The sequence below is a fragment of the Sander lucioperca genome, chromosome 9, assembly GCF_008315115.2.
Source record: "Sander lucioperca isolate FBNREF2018 chromosome 9, SLUC_FBN_1.2, whole genome shotgun sequence".
NCBI classification, from domain to species: Eukaryota; Metazoa; Chordata; class Actinopteri; order Perciformes; family Percidae; genus Sander; species Sander lucioperca.
Window position 1 is genome coordinate 7,998,914 of NC_050181.1, and position 22,580 is coordinate 8,021,493.

At 38.1% G+C, this 22,580-nt stretch overlaps 2 protein-coding genes across 6 annotated transcripts in view; one reads left to right on the forward strand and one right to left on the reverse strand.

The window, feature by feature from the left end:
• The window catches only part of adcyap1r1a (adenylate cyclase activating polypeptide 1a (pituitary) receptor type I), a 39,012-nt gene extending 16,814 nt beyond the window's left edge, over nucleotides 1–22,198 (forward strand). For 2 of the 5 annotated variants that reach the window (XM_036005055.1, XM_036005054.1), the window contains 13 exons: nucleotides 630–726; nucleotides 4,912–5,022; nucleotides 5,136–5,236; nucleotides 5,319–5,416; nucleotides 5,687–5,819; nucleotides 6,919–7,072; nucleotides 8,002–8,062; nucleotides 8,781–8,850; nucleotides 8,968–9,059; nucleotides 9,239–9,322; nucleotides 12,834–12,963; nucleotides 14,163–14,204; nucleotides 17,551–22,198. In XM_036005055.1, coding sequence (XP_035860948.1) covers nucleotides 630–726; nucleotides 4,912–5,022; nucleotides 5,136–5,236; nucleotides 5,319–5,416; nucleotides 5,687–5,819; nucleotides 6,919–7,072; nucleotides 8,002–8,062; nucleotides 8,781–8,850; nucleotides 8,968–9,059; nucleotides 9,239–9,322; nucleotides 12,834–12,963; nucleotides 14,163–14,204; nucleotides 17,551–17,775 — 1,398 coding nt within the window. In that variant the 3' untranslated portion in view covers nucleotides 17,776–22,198. The remainder of the gene's footprint in view (nucleotides 1–629; nucleotides 727–4,911; nucleotides 5,023–5,135; nucleotides 5,237–5,318; nucleotides 5,417–5,686; nucleotides 5,820–6,918; nucleotides 7,073–8,001; nucleotides 8,063–8,780; nucleotides 8,851–8,967; nucleotides 9,060–9,238; nucleotides 9,323–12,833; nucleotides 12,964–14,162; nucleotides 14,205–17,550) is intronic. The other 3 variants (XM_031294497.2, XM_036005056.1, XM_031294501.2) reach the window with 3 other exon arrangements.
• The window catches only part of LOC116046212 (protein THEM6-like), a 217,139-nt gene that overhangs the window by 77,580 nt on the left and 116,979 nt on the right, over nucleotides 1–22,580 (reverse strand). The gene's annotated exons all lie outside the window — the stretch shown is intronic.

Below are 22,580 nucleotides of genomic sequence, written 5' to 3' on the forward strand. Positions count from 1 at the left end.
AATTTTGAGCTCAAGATTTTTTTGCATGCAAACATTTCTTCATTATAGCAACTAGTTGTCAAATTTTGGGAGTCCTACCTATAATACTTTTGTCTGGACAAAACAGAAACTTTAAAGTCATTTTTCTCAGTTTCACACTCTAGCGAGTTAAGGTCTTTTGCCTTTGTAGGGCAGCACAGCCGCCCAGAGAATTTGGCCCGCCCATGAGGAAATAGAGCTACAACCGTGGCCGCAAGCTGGTCAAGGCCACACCCTCACCCTCCACCTTGCCCCGCCTCTCTCCTCCTCAATAGCATTTAAAGCTACAGACACAGAAATGGCACATCCTAAGGAAAGCTCATTGTGGGACTGGCTCATAGTGGCTGTCTTGGAATTTAACACAGATTCAACCTTGATGACTCGACTTGGACTCGAACACTGGGGACTCGAGACTCAACTCGGACTCAAACTCAAGTAATGGTGACTCGACTCGGACTCTTCTTTGGTGACTCGGACTAGGACTCGGACTTGAAAACTGGGGACTCGAGACTCGACTCAGACTCGACAGTTGGTGACTCAACTACAACACTGGTATCAGTATAGTTAATATTTATTTTGGCACCATGTGTGTTTTTCTTTATTTTCTCCAGGTGGCCTCAGAGTCCGAGCACTGCCTAATCAAGCATGAACATGAGAAATGCATGGAGAGGATCATGCTGCACAACCCCAGCAATGACCTTGAATCAAGTAAGTGAGGATATGTCCGTGAGTATGCATGTCTGTGTGTGTGTGTGTGTCTGTTCTCGCTTCCTTCTGTGTGCATAATTTGGCATGAAGTCACTGGTTTTCATGGCTCTGCTGCTGTGATTAAATTCTTTACGTCTTGGGTTGCTCTGAAAACACAGAGCTGCTGATGAAAGTCATGCATCTCCTAAAAATCTAACTTTCCTGGAACAAATAAAAAGAACAGGCTTTGTGTTTATCCAATCCGTTTTTGAAAAAGTCATAGAGGGACATGTAAGGATGAAAGATGAGTGCAGTTTTCAGTCAAGTTCATATTACAAATACATCACCTTGACAGGCGGCTATACTGGACAGGCAACCATCTGGTGATACACAGTTCACAAACCAAATGTCTGCCTGTAATGTCACGCTGAGCTGCTTTCACATTTCTCACATCCCTTTTTCCAAAAACACAGGAAACTTGGTCTGTGATTCCTGGAAGCAATTATTTTCTTGGCTATGGATTCTGGTTTTCATTAGCAACTGCTGCAGGCTTCCTGCTGCTCCAAAGTTGCCCAACAGACTGCATCTCCCAGACTGCATTGTGACTCACTGACAGCCATGGGGCTCCTTGAAAAAAAACATGGAACATAAAAGATTTAGAGTGTAAGATAACAAGTTAGAGAGAAGAAGAGCTGTAAGTTCAACTTGTTTTACATCTGTAGATCTTGCAGTCTTCCTGTGCGCCACACACTTCTTGTACTCTGTGTTTTTATCTGTGTTTTGTTGTATTTTTACATCGTTCACAGGTTTCATTTTTATATATATATATATATATATATATATATTTATTTATTTTTTTACTTTTTCAGTTCACACTAAAGTCAGGCACTCTGTTGCTATGTATTCCCTTATTCCTCTGCAACACCTGCAGTTTGTTGTTGTATTAATGTGTTGCCATTTTCAGACCGTATAGTCACACATGTTGGCCTGCCTCCACCCTTTCACCATTCCTGGTTTTCTCCTGTCTCTTTAAAAGTAACTATTCTGTGTTTCTGCTGACAGCAGAAGAGGAAATGTTGGAGAGGAAATAAAAAGGCCTAGTTTGCAGAAATCGGACTTGGCGCTTGAGAAAAAGTACAGAACAGGGAAACTAGAAATAACAGAAAAGAGATACTGTAGGTGGTGCTCTGTTTTTAGCCAGGTCAGATGATTTTTTTTCTTCTTTATTTTCTGATTTATCAAGATCTACTTCAAAAAGCATATTTCATGATTTATTTGTTATTATATTTTTAATTGAGGTACTCTGGCCCCAGATTAGTCTGCAGGCCTTGTGAAATTGCTACATAGTGATTTGCTGTCTGGTGCTGTAATCACCATCCAACTGAATTTAGCACAGTGCAAAATTCTAAATAAATAGTTCTCTCCTTACATTTTGCAACTTGTTTTATCCTTTTTTTAGCCATTTGTCAGATTCTCACACTAACAAAGGATCACATCCACATGCAAATCTTTCTAGGAGCTTCATTACACGTCTTTTCTTTCAGACCAGTGATGAATTAATGAATGAATGAGGAGAAATTAGCTCTGATCGGTATTCTGCTACTGTTACACCTTGTGACTCAGAATACAAAAACATATCTCTTTCAGTCATCCAATAAGATCAGCTATAATGAGAAAAAAATAAATGTCTGTAGGCCTATGTTTGTGTACACTATGCATGTTCAGAATGTGTGTGGATACCATGCTGTATCTTTGCAGCCCAGTGAAGATTCAGCTTACGATGGGATCTTGTGTGAGATAGCCAGTGATGCATACAGAGTGCTTTATGAAGCCAGTTACCTCTGTAGCTCAGTGCAGCTCATTTGGCTCAGATTTGCCCTTTAAAACGTAATTGGCTTTGTGTCCGGCTCACCAGACAGAACCAAAACAGATTAGAGAGCCAAGCAGAATGTAGAGAAAGGTCTGCGCACGCACACACACACACACACACACACACACACACACACACACACACACACACACACACACACACACACACACACACAGCAGAAAGAAAGAAAGACGAAGAAATCAAAGCTGTGAGAAGCAGTTCTAAAAATACAGGATGCGATATCTATAACTGAGCATAAGTCAGGTAATGACCGAAGCACATGACTAGAAGATACCAGATAGGTGGAGACTATCACATTCAGTTTGGGTAGTATCACATGAAATTGACATATAATGTGTCTGCTTATGTGAATTTGAGTACTTTAAATTCTATACCTTTAGTTGCCAGTTTATTAATAGCTACACCTAGCTAAACCTAATGCAGTCTAACACAACAGCCCTGCAACAAATCCTACCTTCATGAAGATTATAATGTTTTTTTACTCATTCATACATACAATTCAACAGCACCACAAACTGGAGCTTCCAAAATGACCATTAAGTTGAATAAACTCTAAACACAAAAACTGAACACTATAACCTTTCTGGTTCCTTGGAGGACTGTTGTATTAGGCTGCAGTAAATGTAGCTAGTTGTAATAAACTGGCAGCTCTTTTTTCAGCTAAAGTAAACCAAAATCTTTGCAAATACTGTACTTCTTAATCATTCACAGCTAATTCATGTTGTCTCTATATTACATATCTTACATTGCTCTGCCATTTAACCTCACCATGATTATTAACATAATTTACTAATTGTTGTGCTGCCTTTTGAGTGCTGGAGGCAGTAGGCAATTTGCGAGGGGATGCCATCCCCCTTGTTAGCGAAATGACCAAAATGCATGCCCCTTGTTAAACTGCCATCCCCCCTCTTTATCTCCTAGTAGCAGAGAGAGTGCAGGGGCAGAGAGGTTGTTTAGTTGGATATGTTAGTCTAGTCTTCCTGACTCATTGGTCCTTTATCTGACTGAGGTTTGTGCAAGTTAGAATCTATTGCCCCGACCATGGCTCTACTGTAAAATATAAGTTGCCTGACTGATAAATCCACGGTGCTGAAGTTGCAGACGGATTTCTGTCCCCTCTGGTAAAATGAACAAGTCGCATACTGGCTGGAGGTGATATTCTATTGGAAGCTGTGTTAGTTGTGAAATTGAATTAGTAACAAGGAGGTTAAACAGTTTGCTAAAAAACGCAGCACACACTTAGTAATATGGAGACATGAACTGATCATTGTTAGTTGTATATAACAGGGACATTTGCCTTGAATTATCTTTTTTCTTACATGAAAACAGTCTGTTTCAATTCATGTTTTAGTTTATCAATCACATTAGAAAAGTGAAGAGTCTTTGGTGATTAGACCCCATGGTGACGTCATCCTTTTTGGTGGGGTAGTGATGAACTGAGTAGTACAGGAATATTCCCCTGATGGAGTCTTGACACTGTTGGTTTTGGTGGTGCTGATGAAGAGATGAAGAGAGTTGGCTGAAGATCTGGATGGATGAGATGTGGAGCAGGGCTTTTGATGAGCTCAGTGAAAGGAACCCTGGGCACTGGGTGCAATCCTACCGTGTGTACAGTATGATTTTTTTTCTCTAGTTCTGCCTATTGATACTGTATTGAGCTAGATCAGGTGCTCAATCAGTGATAGTGACAACTAGTATGTGCCTTCAGACAAACTGTGTCAGTAGTAATAAAAAAACTTAAATTCATGCTTTGTATATTATTTTGCGTTGTTTAAAGTCTTATATCTTAGCAGGTTGTCGGTTCAAGTTAAGTGAGGCTGTGATATGTCCCCTCACTTTTAATAGTTTCAGGTTTATTTTTATCATAAAACCTTAGTGAACATTGTCCCCTTACTGTCCAGCTGCCTAAATCCAGAGGTAAGAGGATATGAGTTGATTAAAAGGTTGATACACTCATCTGAGTCAACTTTAATTATTAATGTGTACTCAGAAATAGGAGCTAATTGAGCTTTTTTTTTGTGCACACTGTTTTGTTTTTCAGGCTATAACAGAGAGTCTTACCTTATTACCTCAAGAGAGGTAATAAGATTTGAGAGCTGCCATCATGCTCGCAACAGTTTTGTCCATGTGGATGTCTTAAAAATGCTCTATCTTTGGAAAACTTTATCTCCCAATTAAATTACCTTAAATTCAAATTAATTCAGTTGAATTCAATTCAATTAGTGTCTGTATCGTTTCATCACTTTTATAACAACAGAAATGCTGATAGAGCTTTACACTGACTTCAGTCTGTTTGTTTTTCTATGTCTCCTCAGTGTGTCCGTGGATGTGGGATAACCTGACCTGCTGGCAGGCGGCCAATGTTGGCGAAGTTGTGGTATTCAACTGTCAGGAGCTCTTCCATGACTTCATGGACCCTGTGGATGGTGAGAAGAACCAAAAGATCAGCTGTTTCTCTCATTAGATTTGATCTAATTTGTATTTTAAATTATTAATTCCATTCACTTCAATTCAGCTTGAGGTATATTTTAATTTTCAGAGTTGGGGAAGGTCAGTCGTAACTGCACCGAGGACGGTTGGTCTGAACCTTTCCCTCACTATGCGGATGTCTGCTTCTTCTATGACAACACCACTAAACCTGTACGACCTCCTTAACCATGTCTAAATTTAATATTACATTTATCACACACACACATGACTAACCATCTGTCTCCAACATTAGGACACGTACTACACCTCAGTCAAGGCCCTGTACACAGTTGGCTACAGCACATCGCTGGTGTCTCTGACTACAGCCATGGTCATTCTCTGCAGGTTCAGGTGAGCGTCACAAAGTCAGGTTTCTCATCATTGGTACATGGCTTGTTCTCCAAATTTTCTTTCATTTCGGTAAAAACTAATACAATTTAGGGAAATTTAGCCTGAGTGGGAATAAGAAGAAAAACAGTGGGAGTGACAAAATCCATAAAAATGTGGTTTTTATTTTTACATTTACAGTTTTTTTTACATCTGCATTATTTGATTTATTTGTCGGAGCTTTTAAGAGTGAAAACAAGATACGATTTGATATATTGTCTTTCTTCTGTCCAGGAAGCTCCACTGCACCAGGAACTTCATTCACATGAACCTGTTTGTGTCCTTCATCCTGAGAGCCATCTCAGTCTTCATCAAGGATGGGGTGCTGTATGCTCAGGAAGATAGTGACCACTGCTTCGAACACACAGTAAGTAATCTTTTTCATATACTGTGTGGTCACTCAGAAGACCTAATATACACACTATCTGTAGCTCATAAATTACTTCCTCATGTTTTCCATCAACAAGAAAGACCGTGACTGCTGCTTGTTTGGTTATTAATGAAAAAAATAATTTCCAATACACAAGGCTAATTATTTAATTAATTTAAATTTGAAGCAGATAATTGCAAAATGAGGCCTTTATTATTCTAAATGGTCCCTGCTGCAGGTTTGAAGTCTGTATAAGATGTTTGCCGAGTTTTGGCAGTTGCAAAATGTTTTCAAGATAAATATTATTAATTACATATTGGTTAATCGGTTCCAGAGAGCATTATTAAAGGATTTCATCGACATGCAGCCACTCATTTTATAAAGGAAAGCATACGTATAAATTGTGATCAAGCGTGTTCTGTTTGAGATATAAAGAGAAGTTCATAAACAGAGGACTTGAAACCACTCCTGTCTTTCCTGTTTGATATGCACCTTTGAAGGAACTTCAATCACATGCAAATGTTTACATAAAGCAAACACGCTATTAGATGACTAATACTCCCTGATTACAAATGCAGAACAAGCTCTTAGCCTTTGTCTGGTAACAACACATCGCTCTGTGTTGTTAAGCAGGCATGATAAATAAACCTAATTAGGTACGCTAATGGCTTCAGCAAGGCCAGTGGAAATCTTCTACTAGAGGCTCATTAACATATCAATGGTTACTTTGCCCTTTTTTTCAACCCAGCTGCTTTAACCTAAATCGCTTTGGCAATCACAGGTCACCATTGTGGCACCGTGGTACAGTTCTGTAATTGGTTGACCCCTGTTAGAATATGGACTCTCTCACTGCAGTGACAACGATCTCTGTTTACACTGTGATTTACAGGAATTGAGGACGTATGTCACTCTGACATTTATTGTCTTGAGCTTTTAAAAGAGAGGCTGATAATTAAACATGGATATTACATTTTGAACAAAATGCTTTTACTGAGGATAAAACAACCAAGAAAGCCTATTTCCCACCACCTGCACCGATAACATTTCCCTCTGCCTTTGCTCTACTAACACACCTCCCTTGTGTTTCCCCGTGCAGGTGGCGTGTAAAGCAGTGATGATTTTCTTTCATTACTGTGTCATGTCCAACTATTTCTGGCTGTTTATTGAAGGTCTTTATCTCTTCACTCTGCTGGTGGAGACTTTCTTTCCTGAAAGACGCTACTTCTACTGGTACACTATTATAGGATGGGGTGAGTTATGGTGGAAAGTAGCAACTTCTCATTCTCTTCTTAATGTGAATGAAATCATTTATGCCACAATTTCAATTTTCAAGGAATTTGAGGAATAGGGAAAGGAATAGGAAATGATAGCACAATGGTAAATGCTGTTGTATTTTGAACAAAACATACAGTATATTCTGGAGTCTCATCACATACAGTTTGTCTTTGTCCTGGATGTCTCTTTAAAACAGCTTCTTACTTATGTATTTGCCAAGACCTTTTAGATTTTGGCCAAACTTGCCAATAACTGTTTATTCAAATAACATAGTAAAATACAGCTGAGGTAAGGCGAGGCAAGGCAGCTTAATTTGTATAGCACATTTCAGCAACAAGGCATTTCAAAGTGCTAAGTGTTAAAAATATATATATATTTTTTAAATAGCTAAACTAGAATAAGACAGATATGAAATACAAGAATACAACTTACAGTGCAGTATAAGAATTGAGCAAGTATTTAAAGAAAGGCAGCATAAAAAAGAAAGATCTTCAGCCTCGATTTAAAAGAACTGAGAGCTGCAGCGGACCTGCAGTGTTCTGGGAGTTTGTTCTAGATATGTGGCGCATAAAAACTGAATGCTGCTTCTTCATGTTTAGTTCTGACTCTGGGGACAGAAAGCAGACCTGTCCCAGATGACCTGAGAGGTCTGGGTGGTACTGTAGCCAAACAATTTAGCATTCTTCCTCTCCTGATTATGAAAACAGCTTGCAATAGTAATCTTTGCTGTGATTGATGAATACCCGACTGTGTAAACAGGGTCACAACCACAAAAAATATGATATATAATTGTTGAATGTTGGTATTTCCCAAAAGTATGTTTGGACAAATGAGAAGCACTGTGATTATTATGACAAATATACTACCTTTTTTTCTCCAATGTATATGATTACTGTTATTACAGGAACTCCCACCATCTGTGTCACTGTCTGGGCAGTTCTGAGGCTCCACTTTCATGACACTGGGTATAACTACTCTTCCAACTTTAGATTCACTATTTGAAAGGGAATAAATGCATGTTTACTGTTAGCCATGTTGTTCATATCGTATAAGGCACTATAATCTACTGTATCAGAAAAGAGGCAGAAGCCTTTGGGTTGCTAAGACACAGAAGTCCAAATTTTGTATGAAGATAACTCTCAATTTCCTCTTCATCTTGGCAACTATACAATTTAAGATGGGGATTTGCAATTTCAGGAATTTAGGTAAACAGATAAGGGAAATAACTCCCTTCACCACAGATAATTTATTTATGCTGACAATGTTTATAAAATCATTGAACAAATTTAATAAAATTGTTAACTGATGTGTTGCATGGGATTAAGTAAGTAATTTTTGGGATGCAAATTAAACCTTCCAGTAGCCGTTTAACAAGCCTGTGTTCAGCTCATCTTTATCTTTTATAATTTATTGTGCAAAATACATTAAAATACTAGTGAGTGTAATCAAACAAACAGAATTAAGAATTATTGGACTGATTTTTCTAAGAAGGTTTAATTATAATTTTAGGCCTGCTTCCATTTTGAGTCGTCTACTCCCCTCTGACACTCCCCTCCACCCTTCTTATTCTGAAAATAGCCACTTGCTTGACATATTGTACTAAGTGTTGAGAGAAAAGGTTAATGATTATTGAAATGCACTGTTCTCCTCCTCCTCCTCCTCCTCCTCCTCCTCCTCCTCCAGATGCTGGGATACAAATGATAACACTGCCCTCTGGTGGGTGATCAAAGGACCTGTTGTGGCCTCCATTATGGTATGACGGATGCTAATTTGTTCATTCCAATTTTCTAATTTCTTATTTTCTTCACATATCCATTGCTTAACTGGCTGAAATGTAATGTAATTTTGGTTTTGTGTTGTTTTTTCACAGATCAACTTTGTCCTCTTCGTTGGAATAATCATCATCCTGGTGCAGAAGCTTCAGTCCCCTGATATCGGAGGAAACGAATCAAGTATTTATCTGTAAGTTACAATAAGCAAATTCACTAACTCCAATGTTATGTAAAATTAAAAGTTGTGTGTGTGTGTGTGTGTGTGTGTGTGTGTGTGTGTGTGTGTGTGTGTGTGTGTGTGTGTGTGTGAGATGTGTCCCTAAAGATGTTGTCTTTGTTGTATTGTTGTGTTGTCTTTGTGCTGTGTAGCAGCTGTGCTCAGAAATGCTTCAGTGAGCCCACACAGGCTGTTCAGCATTCGTGCAGGATGTCAGAGTTATCCACCATCACACTGTAAGTGTGTGTGTGGTGTGTCTTGTGTCGACTGCATGTGTGTATCTGTGTGTATTTTTTTTTTAATGATCTGGATTCTCAAATGCATACTCTCTCTCACACACACATTTGTATTCTGTATTTGTGAGGACCCTCATTCACATAATGCATCCTCTATAGCCCATATAATCATCACAGCTACCACTTACCCCGAACCTAAACCTTACTCTAATCTGAACCTTAAAACTAAGTCTTAACCCTCAAACAGGCCTTAAAGGTCCAGCCCAAAGTGAGGCAGCCAAATTGTCCTTACAAAAACTCAAACTGGTCCTCACAAAGATATACACACAAGATTACACATTCGCACATAATTTAATTAATCTGCTTGAAAATGTGAAAATCTGTAGGTTTTTAGATTTGGTTCTGAGTATAATTGGCTTTTTTCTGCTCCTCAAAAACAGCTGGCGGTCACTGGACTGCACTGTAAAAACCACCGTGTTGCACATTTGTGCCTTCCATTATTTTATTGTGTCATTTGTCGTACTTCTGTGTTTTTCCATTCGTTATGTGTATGTCAGACACTATGTTTTACTGCATTATACGGACACAAATAAGATACGGATGCAAATAATACTCTATATGCAGTAGGCGATTTCTATTTTTAACGCGGGGGGGGGGGGGGTGGGGGCGGGTGGAATGACCCAATAAACAATTCCTTTTTGATACCCCTACCCAAAATCAAGACAAAACTGACGAGAGGAGAATCTGAGAAAAAGTTGCAATTGCAAACTTTTCTGCTACTTCAGCACCACGGACAGCACTATTCATGAATCAATTCACAGCACAGTTAGGCCACTGATATTCCAAAGCCATGGTCGGGGCCATAGATTCAAACTTGCACAAACCTCAGTCAGATCAATGAGGCAGACCTCTGCGTGGTTAACAAAGGGTATGCGTTTTGGTCATTTTGCTAACAAATCGCCTACTGTCTATATGACTACAAGGATAGATTGTACATATCAACAGTTATATGTTTCTTGTCTCAGTCTCAATTTTGTAATTAGTACACTAAATCTAACTTCAGATTTAAAGAATAAAGATAATGCTGGTGATATTCTATATTTTTCTTATTGTCAACAAATCACATAAAAGACCAAAACCAACAACAATCAATCACTCTATACTTTCTGACTTCCCTACAACATCCCCATGTCCATTAGTTGTTTAAAAATGGGTAACAAATGCATAGTTTAAATTAAATAAGAAAAGAAAAAGAAAACGCTAAGTAATTTTCTAAAAAAGCTGGGCACTGTAAACAAACAGGAGTGGTGCATTTGTTGGGAACTATTTTCATTGGCTGACAGTTGCCTCCATTGCAACAGTGTAGCTCATTAATGTGTTTTTAATAGTTTTTGGACAACAATGGTGTTTTATTGCAGTAGTAGTAGAATAAGATATCAGGCTTTGGCTACTCAGGCAATACTTGTTTGTAGGATCGAATCATTGTTGGTTTTGGTCTTTTCATAACCTGGCTCCGCCAGATGGATTGCTTCGCATTTGCTCGGCATATCCATCTGGGAACTTTCCGTTGGAGAACTTTTGGGAAGGGGCGAAAATACTGGTTAGCTGATTGGATAAACCACCTGTCTATCACCACCTTCTTCACGACTAGCGGAGCCAGTTGATATATCGGGAGAAGAGCAAAAACATCTTTTCCTCTGAGAAAAGCTTCCAGTGCCGTTTTTTGCTCTTCTTTCAATGAAGGTTAAGGTTAGGGTTAGGTGCCTTGAAGTCAACGGTCGCAGCGCTGCCGTGAAGTCAATTAAGCAATGGTTATGGTTATGGTTAGGTTTGGGTTAAAACGCAACGCCCAGGATGGGCACTGCGAGGGGCACGGGCACAAGAGGACCACTGGTGTGAATAAAATACTTAAAAATCTCCTTAAAAAAGCCGGGTTCGGTTATACAAAAATGCTGTTTAAAAGACGGCAAGATATTAAAAACAGGTTAAAAGAACCACTGGACAGGATGGACAGCGGGAGATTAAAACTTTAATAAAAGGTCAACTCCACAACTACCCCGGTCTCTCTCCCAAAGACATTACAAAATAAATAAAATATATATGTAAATATATATAGTTATGTGAATAAATAAATAGCCCGGTGTCACAATACAAATTGAATTCTTAACCCAATATTAAAACCATTATTTATCCTCAAAAATTAAAAGTTAAGGTTAGGGTTAGGTCCCTTGGAGGCAGCGGTCGCAGCGCTGCCTGGAAGGAGCCATTGGGGGCAAAAAACACCATCGAGCATCACTAACCTGACTCTGCCAGATAGCTCGCGAGATCAGGACGGTCTCACGAGGCTAATTTTCTTCACGAGTAGCGGAGCCAGTTGATATATCAAACTCTTGCCGAAACCAGTCGGGAGAAGAGCAAAAACATCTTTTCCTCCAAGAAAAGCCTCCAGTGCCATTTTTTGCTCTTCTTTCAATGAAGGAATACTTTCTAATTTGGATAAAACTTGCGTGATAAGTACGCTCATCTCATCCGTGGAAGCCGCCATGTTGTTAAGACTGAACAGTCGCTTCTCGTTGTGTCACACCTAAACCCACCTCAAAACCAACGCTGATTCATTGCTCCAAATTTTCTCTATCTCAAGATGCCAGATCAGGACGGTCTCACGAGGCTAGTCTTTTCATGGGATTTGTTGACAGTGAGAAAAATAAAATATATCGTGCCTTATATTTAAAGGGGAATTATACAGTTTTTTAAGCTTAATTTACCTTAACTGAACAGCTTCGGAGTCATTGGAATGGTTATATGACTTTTTTCCGGTTGAATGGTGGTCGTCTCGCTTCCCCCTAGCGCCTGTGAGCGGAAAAACCACCCTTGCAACTTTCGGCCACCGGCCTCAGCGTCAGGAAGTATCGCATGATATCAGGTCTCGCGATGTAACTAATTGCTTTAGGCACTGCACACATACACGCCCCCATCCAGGTACTGGCTAGCAAGAACAAGGTAGCGATGGAGTTTTTCACACTATCGTCATGGCTGAGCCGGCAAAAAAGAAGCAGAAAGCAAGGAAAGCATTGTCGAAGGAACAGAGAAAGAGGAAACGGCAGACTGGCCGAGCGAGTTTTTACACAGTGTTGCCAAATATCTATTCCAAAGCTGTAGGGGGAACTCTATAGAGAAACCTGCAAGCAAAGAAATTGGCAAAACTGCATAGCGCACCTTTAAATGTAAACACTAAACATAATCATATAATTGTAACTGCTGTATTTTAATACATTCATGCATTGATTGAACTTGAAGATTAAAAGAGATTTATTTATTTCTTTAATTTGTGGCTTGACTAAAAATTGAAAACTGTGTGTAAATGACTAGTTCACTATGCAACAGTAGTCAGAAAATGTGTCATAATTGCATTAGTAGCTCTGTTCTTGCATCACGTCCAGCTGACCAGCATTAGTGACACATGACTTTGATTTGTGTTTGACTTACATTTCATTAAACTGTTTTTGTGTAGGCGTCTGGCGCGCTCCACCCTCCTGCTCATCCCCCTGTTTGGTATTCACTACACTGTGTTCGCCTTCTCACCTGAAGATGTCAGCAAGAGAGAGAGACTGGTCTTTGAGCTAGGACTGGGATCCTTCCAGGTACGCTTTAACAGCTCAAAATACCAGATGATGAAGGAGAGAACATAATGAAGATAATAAATCATCTGAGTATACAAAAGAAAAAGAGGCTCTTCAGGAGAGTGATGGTGATATTCAAACCTAGTCACTCACTATCCACAGCTATGCAGCAAGCTAAACACACTTCCAATAAAAGTTGAAGGACAGCAGTTGGCCTTTGAAGTTTTTCCTAGAAGCAGTTGTAAAACTATGAAGAAAACATTAGACAATAAATTCATTGATAGTGATTACAAATCAAAAGAAGATGAGATATCACAAACAAGTTAAAACATTGTAAAAATGAACTAATATTGCAACAACTGGATTAACAAAAGTATAGATTCGCTGTCTAAGGACATTGTGTCTTGTCCCAGGAAGAATCAAAGAACAAACGATCAAATGCATTACATGTCAAACATTCACTAGTTCCAGCTTCTCAAATATGAGGATTTGCTACTTTTCTTTGTGTTATTTGATAGTAAACTGAATTTCGTTCGGTTTTGGACTGATGGTAAGACAAAATAAGCAATTTTAATCACTTTTGGGAAATTGTGATAGGATTTTTTAAATCAGTTCTTACATTTTATTTACAATATGATTCGTTGATTAATTCATTTACAGATCATTTATACCACAAACAAACTTAAGTTGCAGCCCTAAATGTTATGTTTTCATTTTTTATATGAAACATCTAAATCTTCTACTAAACATTTATAACTGCCTGAGGACACAGCTTTATGCAAAAAAAAAAAAATACTAACATTTACCAACATGGGCAATACAATCATTCTCCTCAAGACCGTGTATTTCTGCCAATTTGTATGAATAAAATATTGGGTGTCGACCCTTCTGCAACCATAGAAAATGGCAAACAAATCTTTAGAGGGAAATACACTCTTCCTCCTGAACAGCAGCTCCATATTCCTTTATAGAAAATGTTACAGACTGGTCGACGTGATGTGCAGTTTACTGATGACACTTTACAATCCCTGGATACTGAAGTTGAAGTTTTTCAAACAGATACATCTTCAGAGCTATCAGCACACACTATTTTGTAGTATAGCTTTTAATAGAGATGACTGAACATTTGAAAGTGTGTCCTTCCTCACAATGATGCAGTGGTTTTTTTATGAATCTTAATCTGTTTTTCTCTTATTTTTTGTCTCTTTTCTCTTCCTCAGGGCTTTGTTGTGGCTGTCCTCTACTGTTTCCTCAATGGAGAGGTAAGCTTTGGTCCCTTTTCATAAACAGAAATGCTTTAAATGCTATTTTTGATGCACGTGAGCAAATTGTAGGATAAATGTCTCTAAATATGTGGACTGATTATTACACAAAAACAGTAACATTTTACTATAAGCCCTCTATTTCTAAATGTATAATATATAAACACGTAATTATTTATAACGCACTATAATTTAGATGTAAGCGAATTTAACGATACATAATTAAAATAAACTAGTACAGTGCCCGTTGAAAATGTGCCTGTTTGGAACGGGCCGATTGCTTGGCCTGTGGTATTGCTGCTTGTAGAATTCATCAAAACCAAATTGTACCCCAAAAATGACTTACAGAAGGACCCCAAACCACTTCATATGCAACTCCACTGTATACCCTACTACTGACTTACTGATTTACCTGACAGAGAACGTTGCAGATTCAGAATGTAATCACAAAATATAACAATGAAAATGTGGAGTAATCAGACATTAGCCTCACCTGGCACGTTATGAGAGCTAATCAGCATGTATATCAGCGTTCATCAGCCACCAGAACCGGACACACTGTGTGTGTGTGTGTGTGTGTGTGTGTGTGTGTGTGTGTGTGTGTGTGTGTGTGTGTGTGTGTGTGCACGCAGAGAGAGAGAGAGAGAGAGAGAGAGAGAGAGAGAGAGAGAGAGAGATGTCTTGTGTTGTATGATCGTTAATGAATTTAACATTTCAGCAGAGGTGTTAATTTCCATACAGGTTTGTTATATGTTATTAGTTAGCAGTATAGGCTACTTAATTAACCCGGGATGAGTCTGATGAAAAGTGCTGTGAGATTTTCTCGCTTTGCACAGCGCTGTGAAGGAATAATCTCAGAGATTACGTTATATTCTGCCTCCGGTTAGAAGTGGTGAATGTAGGCTAGAGCTCACAGCAATTTAAAGCGTAACTCTCTCCAAAATGCAACCTAGGGTCTTTTTGTGAATGTACCCGAGTCAAATTTTCGTTTAAAAGCATTTATATTATGTATGTATGGATGGAAGCGTCACTTTTAAGATTTACTGTATTCTCGTTTTTTGGTCAAATGGCCTTTTGAATGGGAGTGCTAGGGGCACTTTTATGCTAGCCTCAAAATAGCTACTTTTAAAAAGAAGGCTCGACACAACATGAAACTTTGCTCCAAGTATCACCAGGGGCTCTACATCTTAACGAAAGCATTGACAACATTGTTTGTGTACACAGAGTTTACTAAAAAAGAAAGGTTTTGAGCAACTCACGGCTAGCGTTGTTGTTTACGCTATCTGCCATTTTCCCAATCCAAAATAGGTGACCTCCGAATGCGAATGAACGGACAACACAGGAGGAAATGTCATTCTTATATGAGGCTCCTTTTTCAACTACAAGGTCAATATTGTGTTTCACTAACGACAAAACAACGAATTATCCGTGCATTTATATGGAACTAAGCTTGAGGAGCTTTCCATCTTTACTCTCCTCCCTCGACTATTTTTGACTGGCTCGATAGACGGGGTGTTGAGCAACAGCTACAGTGAGTTGTTCAAAACCTTTCTTTTTAGTAAACTCTGTGTACACAAACAATGTTGTCAATGCTTTCGTTAAGATGTAGAGCCTCTGGTGATACTTCGAGCAAAGTTACATGTTGTGTCGAGACTTCTTAGTGTTTTAAAAATAGCTATTTTGAGGCTAGCATAAAAGTGCCCCTAGCACTCCCATTCAAAAGGCCATTTGACCGAAAAACGAAAATACGGTAAATCTTAAAAGTGACGCTTCTGTCCTAATTATGCTTTTAAACGAAAGTTTGACTCGGGTACATTCACAAAAAGACCCTAGGTTGCATTTTGGCGAGAGTTACGCTTTAATACTACTGTGTTGGCAAATGGCTTTTTGTTGAGTTTCCTCTTAAAATAGACATGGAAAGGCGTAGCTCCTTTTTTTCACCAACCTTATTGCACACAACAGTCGCGATGTTCCTTTCGGCTATCCGCTCGTGCTCCAGGAAAATGAAGAAAAGTAAGTTTGGTGTATCCAGCAATCATGTAGCTAACTTTGGAAGCAGGAAAAGAGTCAAAGGCGGTAACAATCCTAACTCAAGGTCCACTTAGATCTTTTATTAGTGCTTTTAGTCACAACTTGTGGCCTTCATCAGTTAATGGAGTTTGCTCCTTTGTGGAAATACTTTACAATAAGGTACACAAAAATGTAGGTAGTTACTGAGGAACGAATGAGGAACGACGAGTAGTTAATGGTTAGGTAATCATTCGTTAATGATTAACCACGCAGTATGATGCATTACTTTATTTGCAGGTACACACAATAACACACACTCAGTAACTTCTCATTAACTTACTGTTAACTATTGATTCATTAATACAGATACTCCCAGTCTGTTCATCAGTAACTGATCATTAGTGCTTGAGTCCCAGTCATTCAGGAACTTCTCATTAACTAACCATTCGTTCCTCATTCGTTCCTCAGTAACTTCTCATTAACTTACTATTACCTAATGATTCATTAAGACAGTAACTCCCAGTCTGTTTATCAGTAACGGATCAGTAGTGCTGAAATACAGTTACTCAGTAACTTCTCATTAACTTACTTTTACCTAATGATTAATTAATACAGATACTACCGGTCTGTTCATCAGTAACTGATCATTAGTGCTTGAGTCCCAGTCATTCAGGAACTTTTCATTAACTAACCAGTCATTTCTCATTCATTCCTCATTTGTTCCTCAGTAACTAACTATGTTTTTGTGTACCTTAAAAGTGTTACCAATATAATTACTAATAACATTAACTAGTTTTAACATAGTTAACATTTACATTAATTTTTTATATATAAATGTGTCCTAGCCCATATATATATATATATATATATATATATATATATATATATATATATATATATATATATATATATATATATATATATATATATATATATATCTATACACATAGAAAATAAATGTAAATTAGTGATAGTTAATAACAACCTGTGGGCCAAATCTGTCCTCCTGATGAAAACTTTATATCAAAACTTTGACATTATTTTTCACAAAATAACTGCAACACTCTGACATTTGCTCTCAAATTAATTAAAATAAATAAAACAAAACATATTGAAAACATGCAGCACAGGTCTAACCTAATTGCTGACCTCTGATGTAAAATATGAAGACTTTTATATTATAGTTTATATTCTATAACCTTTACTAACTGTTACGAATGCTTCACAGGAATGATAAGTGTTGACAATACATTAATACACACCTAAAACTGTCTTAAACTGTCACCCACTGGAGCTGGTACAGCTTAAAGTACATTAAAAAAATGACCTTGTGAAGTTTCTCCCTGAAGGTGCAGTCGGAGATCAAGAGGAAATGGCGCAGCTGGACAGTGAACAGGTACTTTGCTGTGGACCTGAAGCAGCAAAGGCACCCTTCGTTGGCCAGCAGTGGAGTGAACGGCGGGACTCAGCTGTCAATTCTCAGCAAGAGCAGCTCCCAGATTCGCATGTCCAGCCCACTGGCGGAGAATGTCAACATCAGCCTCCCAACCTGAGCGTCTGATTGGCAGGAGTCAACTTCAAGGTGCCGTTCCACTTATGTACATCCAGACCAACCAGAGCAGACCAAAGTGGCCCCTCATAACTCTTACATTCTATAGTTAGGCCTTCTGAAAATGAGATATTTCTGAAAGCATTTACTGGAGATTCTTTAGAGGTGCATAGCTGACTTTCATACTTTATAACTTCATTTGAATATACATGATGATTTGTTTGAGTATTTTAGTCGACTCTGATCTTTCCTGATTAAAGATGCACTTGATATCTTAACTGAGAAATTCCACTACATACATTAAAAAAGAGACATAATAGAAATTCCCTTTCTACCAATGTTATCTATTTTATTTTTTTTAAATAATATTGATGTGGAGTTGTTGCCAAAAACAGTACCAACTGTAAAAAAAAAAAAAAAAAAGAAAGAAAACAGTAGTTAAACATTGAACGTAGGGGTCATATTTGGCTGTTCGTGTGTAAAGTAAATGTGCTTCAAAGTGCCATACAGGTTGCCTGACTGGATCCGATCTCTTTACAGTCCAAAGTTAAATAACAACCGTGTTCGCCTTGCTTGTACAAATGCACGTTGTTTAAATGTTTCATCTTAAATTTAAACATTTTTCTACAATCAGCCGTAAGTACAGAGTATGTCAAAAGATAAATGGGGGTGGAGGGTGGGGGGGACTCATAGACTTTGTAAATAGTTACTGTTGGTGTTACGATCAGAATTTCTTTCTTTTGCATAACGCAGTATTGTAATGACCTTTTCAAACAAAAGGAACTGGAGCCCAAATCTGTAGATTTCATCACACATCCTGAGGACCCAGAAGATCCTTCCCCGTATATTCTGACCAAATTTTTTTATATTAAATAAAAATACACACAGTATATGAATGAACACAATGCCAATGAATGAGCACTGTAGGGCAGTGGTTTCCAACCTGAAGGTTCACAAGATTAATCTGAGGGGTTGTGAAATGTCAGATACAAGTTAGAAAAGAAAACCAACATTTTTCACCATTAAATTGTGTTTATTTTAGCTTTTTTCATGTAAAACCAGATACTTTGATGTCTCCAGGCTTCTAAAAATATTCAAACTAAAGCATCTGAGAAAGGAAAATCAGGCTTAGCTTGAAGTGATCACAGCTCGTGAAAATGTGTGACTTTTGATGAGGGGTCGTGAGTTGACTTTGAATTGTTTTAAATGATCACAAGACAAACTATAGACCATCTGGCGATGGGATCTTGCTCGGACCACACCCATCTTGGCAAGACACACGCTGCGTAGCATCCAATTGCTAGGATCGGCCAGGCGTCCATGCTCCCACATTCAGGTCCTGTCCCCAAGCAAATTGGACTGTCCTGACCCTAAACACTCGAGGTCAATGCCTACCCTCAACCATCTTGCCTAACCACTCAGCTGCTACGCAGGTCGCGTCTTGCCAAGAACAGTGGGATTTCTGATTTATACTCACAGCTAGTGTCAGTAATTTCCTCCAGTTGATTTCCCTCTCACAGACTTCATGCAGACTGTGAACATAACATGTGCCATTTAGTGGATGCTTTTACCCAAAGCTCCTCATAGTGCCATCAGTTTATATGTACAGCATTGTATTGTAGGCAGCAAAAATCAAACCCCCAACATGCTCTTAAACAATAACAGGACTCTTTGTCTTTGTCCTCTTTTCTCTAAGCTTCAACCCATCGTGCCATAATAAATTGCTCTTCATTTAAAAAAAAGAAGTAATGAATCATCTCCTACACTTATATTCCAAAGTGCCTATAGTCAGTCTCAAATAGTTGTCACTTTTATTTCCAGTACATTAAACAGATATCTATCTAAAGTTGTAGTAAGAGTCATTTCCTGCAGAGAATGTACAGAGTGATGTGTTTTTATTGTGGATTGTGGTGCAATTCTTCAAGTGAAAAGAGTCCTGCTTTATTTATTTTTTAATCATGATGAGTTTGACAATAGTTGTGTAATAGCTCCACATAACTGCTATCATTTATTCAAGATAGTCCGTTTCAATTCAGCACCAACGTCAAACACATAAACAGCTTCAAAACAATACATGTTGTTACGGTCAACACAAAATGCTTTCATGTGACAGCTCTTGACAATCGCAGAGTGTTGCCCATTTTCTCTTTCTGTCTTTTTTGTTTTTGCACAAACTAAGCTAACAAACAAACAATAACTGTCGAGCTGAGGAAATCATTTAATAAGATGAAATGTGATGTGTACGATGTGTACAGGAGGATTTATTCACAATATTTACTCAAGATATTTATTTTTTGACTGTCATCTGAGCTGATTAAAAGAATGTAGTATCTTTAAACAATGTATTGAATATTGTTGAACAGAAAAGGATGTATATTTATTTACCATAAACTGGTTCCATGTGAATTGACTCAATGCATAGTACACTTTTGTCATTTAGTTGTATGCCTGATGTATGATTTCATTACATTGATTGATATTGACTCTCTTGGTCAAAGTGCCATAAATGTAGTGACAACTTGTGGCATAATGTCTCATTTCTAATTTTAAAGAAAACAAAAAAACACTCACAGGAAATTGCTGTCCAAAACTACAGAGGATATTGTGAGAAATAAAACAAATACATAAACTAAAAGTGAGATAAAACATACACACCACTGAGGAGATGCATCAGTTTTATGCATCTGCTTGGCTGCTTTTCGACAAAACAATGTGTGACAAGATACTATCGAGTGAACTAGAGCCAGAGGTTTAATTAGGAAGTGGAACAACTGCAACAGATAAAACACAAAGTGTGTATGAGGGTGTGATTAAAAACCACTCTGCTGCTGCTTACGTGTTCTGTCACCAGCCGTCACTCTGAGTCTGAATCGGCTCAGATGGAAACGACCATGTCTAAAAGCTGTTACCGTCTGTAAAAGAAGAGTAGACAACTCCTTACTTTACTATGTATGTGCTGTATATTTGTTTACCACAAGGGGGCAGCAAAGTCTTAGAATTTTTGTTTGACAGTTTTATAGAGAGGGGGAAGTTTGACTAGCATTGATTTGCTTTTTGAGCCTTGTACTTTGGATTTTGGATGAAATAGGGGTAGTGTGGGTCATTGAGGCACTTGAATGCCACATGCTTAACATTGTTCACATCTACGTTTTGTGATTTTTCTTTACACAAATCAACAAACAAGCCTACAAATTGGAATTTTCTAAATCCGTGCTGATGCCCCCTCTAAATCCTAGAATTTTCTTCCTTGTCTCTTTAATTTCAAAACAAACTGTGAACTACTGAGATGCGAGTAATAATTGAGAATTGGGGGCACCTTTAACTGCTATAATAAATGCAAGCTGTGTAATGTAATTTTTGCTAAAGCTGACCACACCTCTCTCCACCCATGTACCTCTTCTTATGGTTAGTTTAGCATTACGGTAACACACTAATCTTTATGTGTCAAAGAAAAGCACTTGACAAGTTTTCTCAAAGCAATAGTCTAACAATTTCGGAAATATGTTCATTCACTTTCCTGCTGAAGTTTAGGTGAAAAGATTAATAACACTTTCATGTGTGTAAGCTAAATATAAGGCTACAGCCAGCAGCCGTTTAGCTTAGCACAAAGACTGGGAGCAGGGGGAAACAGCTTGCTGGCTCTGTCGAAAGGAAACACCTCACTTAACTTCCTGTAAAACCACAACATGTATTTCTACTCTTCTGTTGTTGTGCAGATTAAACAAACAAGATGTAGGCCTAGACCTAACTTGTCTATTAGTGTGCATCCACTAGCTAATATCTACTAGCTAGCTGTTTAATCTTAGCTACTATATATTGGCTAATTAATAGCTACATTATATCTAGATTATCATTAGCTAACTGTCCCCCCTAGATCTTACTCTCAGCAAGAAAGCGAACATTTCTTGTATTTCCAAAGATGTCAAACTATTCCTTTAAAGGTAACTATTCAGTGTGTTTGTGTGTGTTCTATTGATTGCCAATGAATTTTTGAATGTACCGATGTTGCTCAGCTGCTCTTAAATGTCGCCTGCTATCAATTTGCCATGGTGTACAAATGATGTCTTTTCTTGATTATACAGTACACTGTAGATGTATATTTTTGGCACACAGGTCGGTGGACCTCTTGACGAAGACCTGTAATGTTTGTGACCGTGTTTTTGTACATTTATGTTAATGTAACAGTTTTTAGAGTGAGTATGTGAGTATGTTTGAAAGTTGGAGCGAGTGTATTCTGTATGCATGTGTATGTAATGACAAGCATAATTGAGGATCTAAGTAACTTAAATGTCAAAAGAATATCTATAAGACCTCATCTATATTATGTTCTACCTGTGACAGTGTGTCATGCGTAACATGCGTTCTGGTGTCCAAAATTCATGTCCCAGGTTGTGTAAATTTGACTGCAAAATAAATCTATCTGTGATAAATTGTTGTATTTTGTGAAGATTTGCTTTATTTCGCTTAGCTATCCCATCCATTAAAATGGACAGTGTACAGATTTGGCAGCAGATTTATGAGTACGTTGTTACTTTTTATCATGAGAGGAAATTATCTTTTGGCTGAATAAGATCCTTGTTTAAAACCAATGAATTTAATGTAAGGAGAAGTGTAAGACAGACCAATTTGCTGCTTCTCTTTCCTATTTTTTATCCAAATCAAGGTACATATAGTCTTGCAGTGGCAAACCTATCTCCATAGCCCTTTGGAGTAAGGTCTGGCTACCCCACACATTCATTCTGGGATAGGAGAAAAAAACGCTTTGGGTTGTTTGCATTTCTTTAAATCAATCACAAGTGTCCGCTAAGCTCTGGACA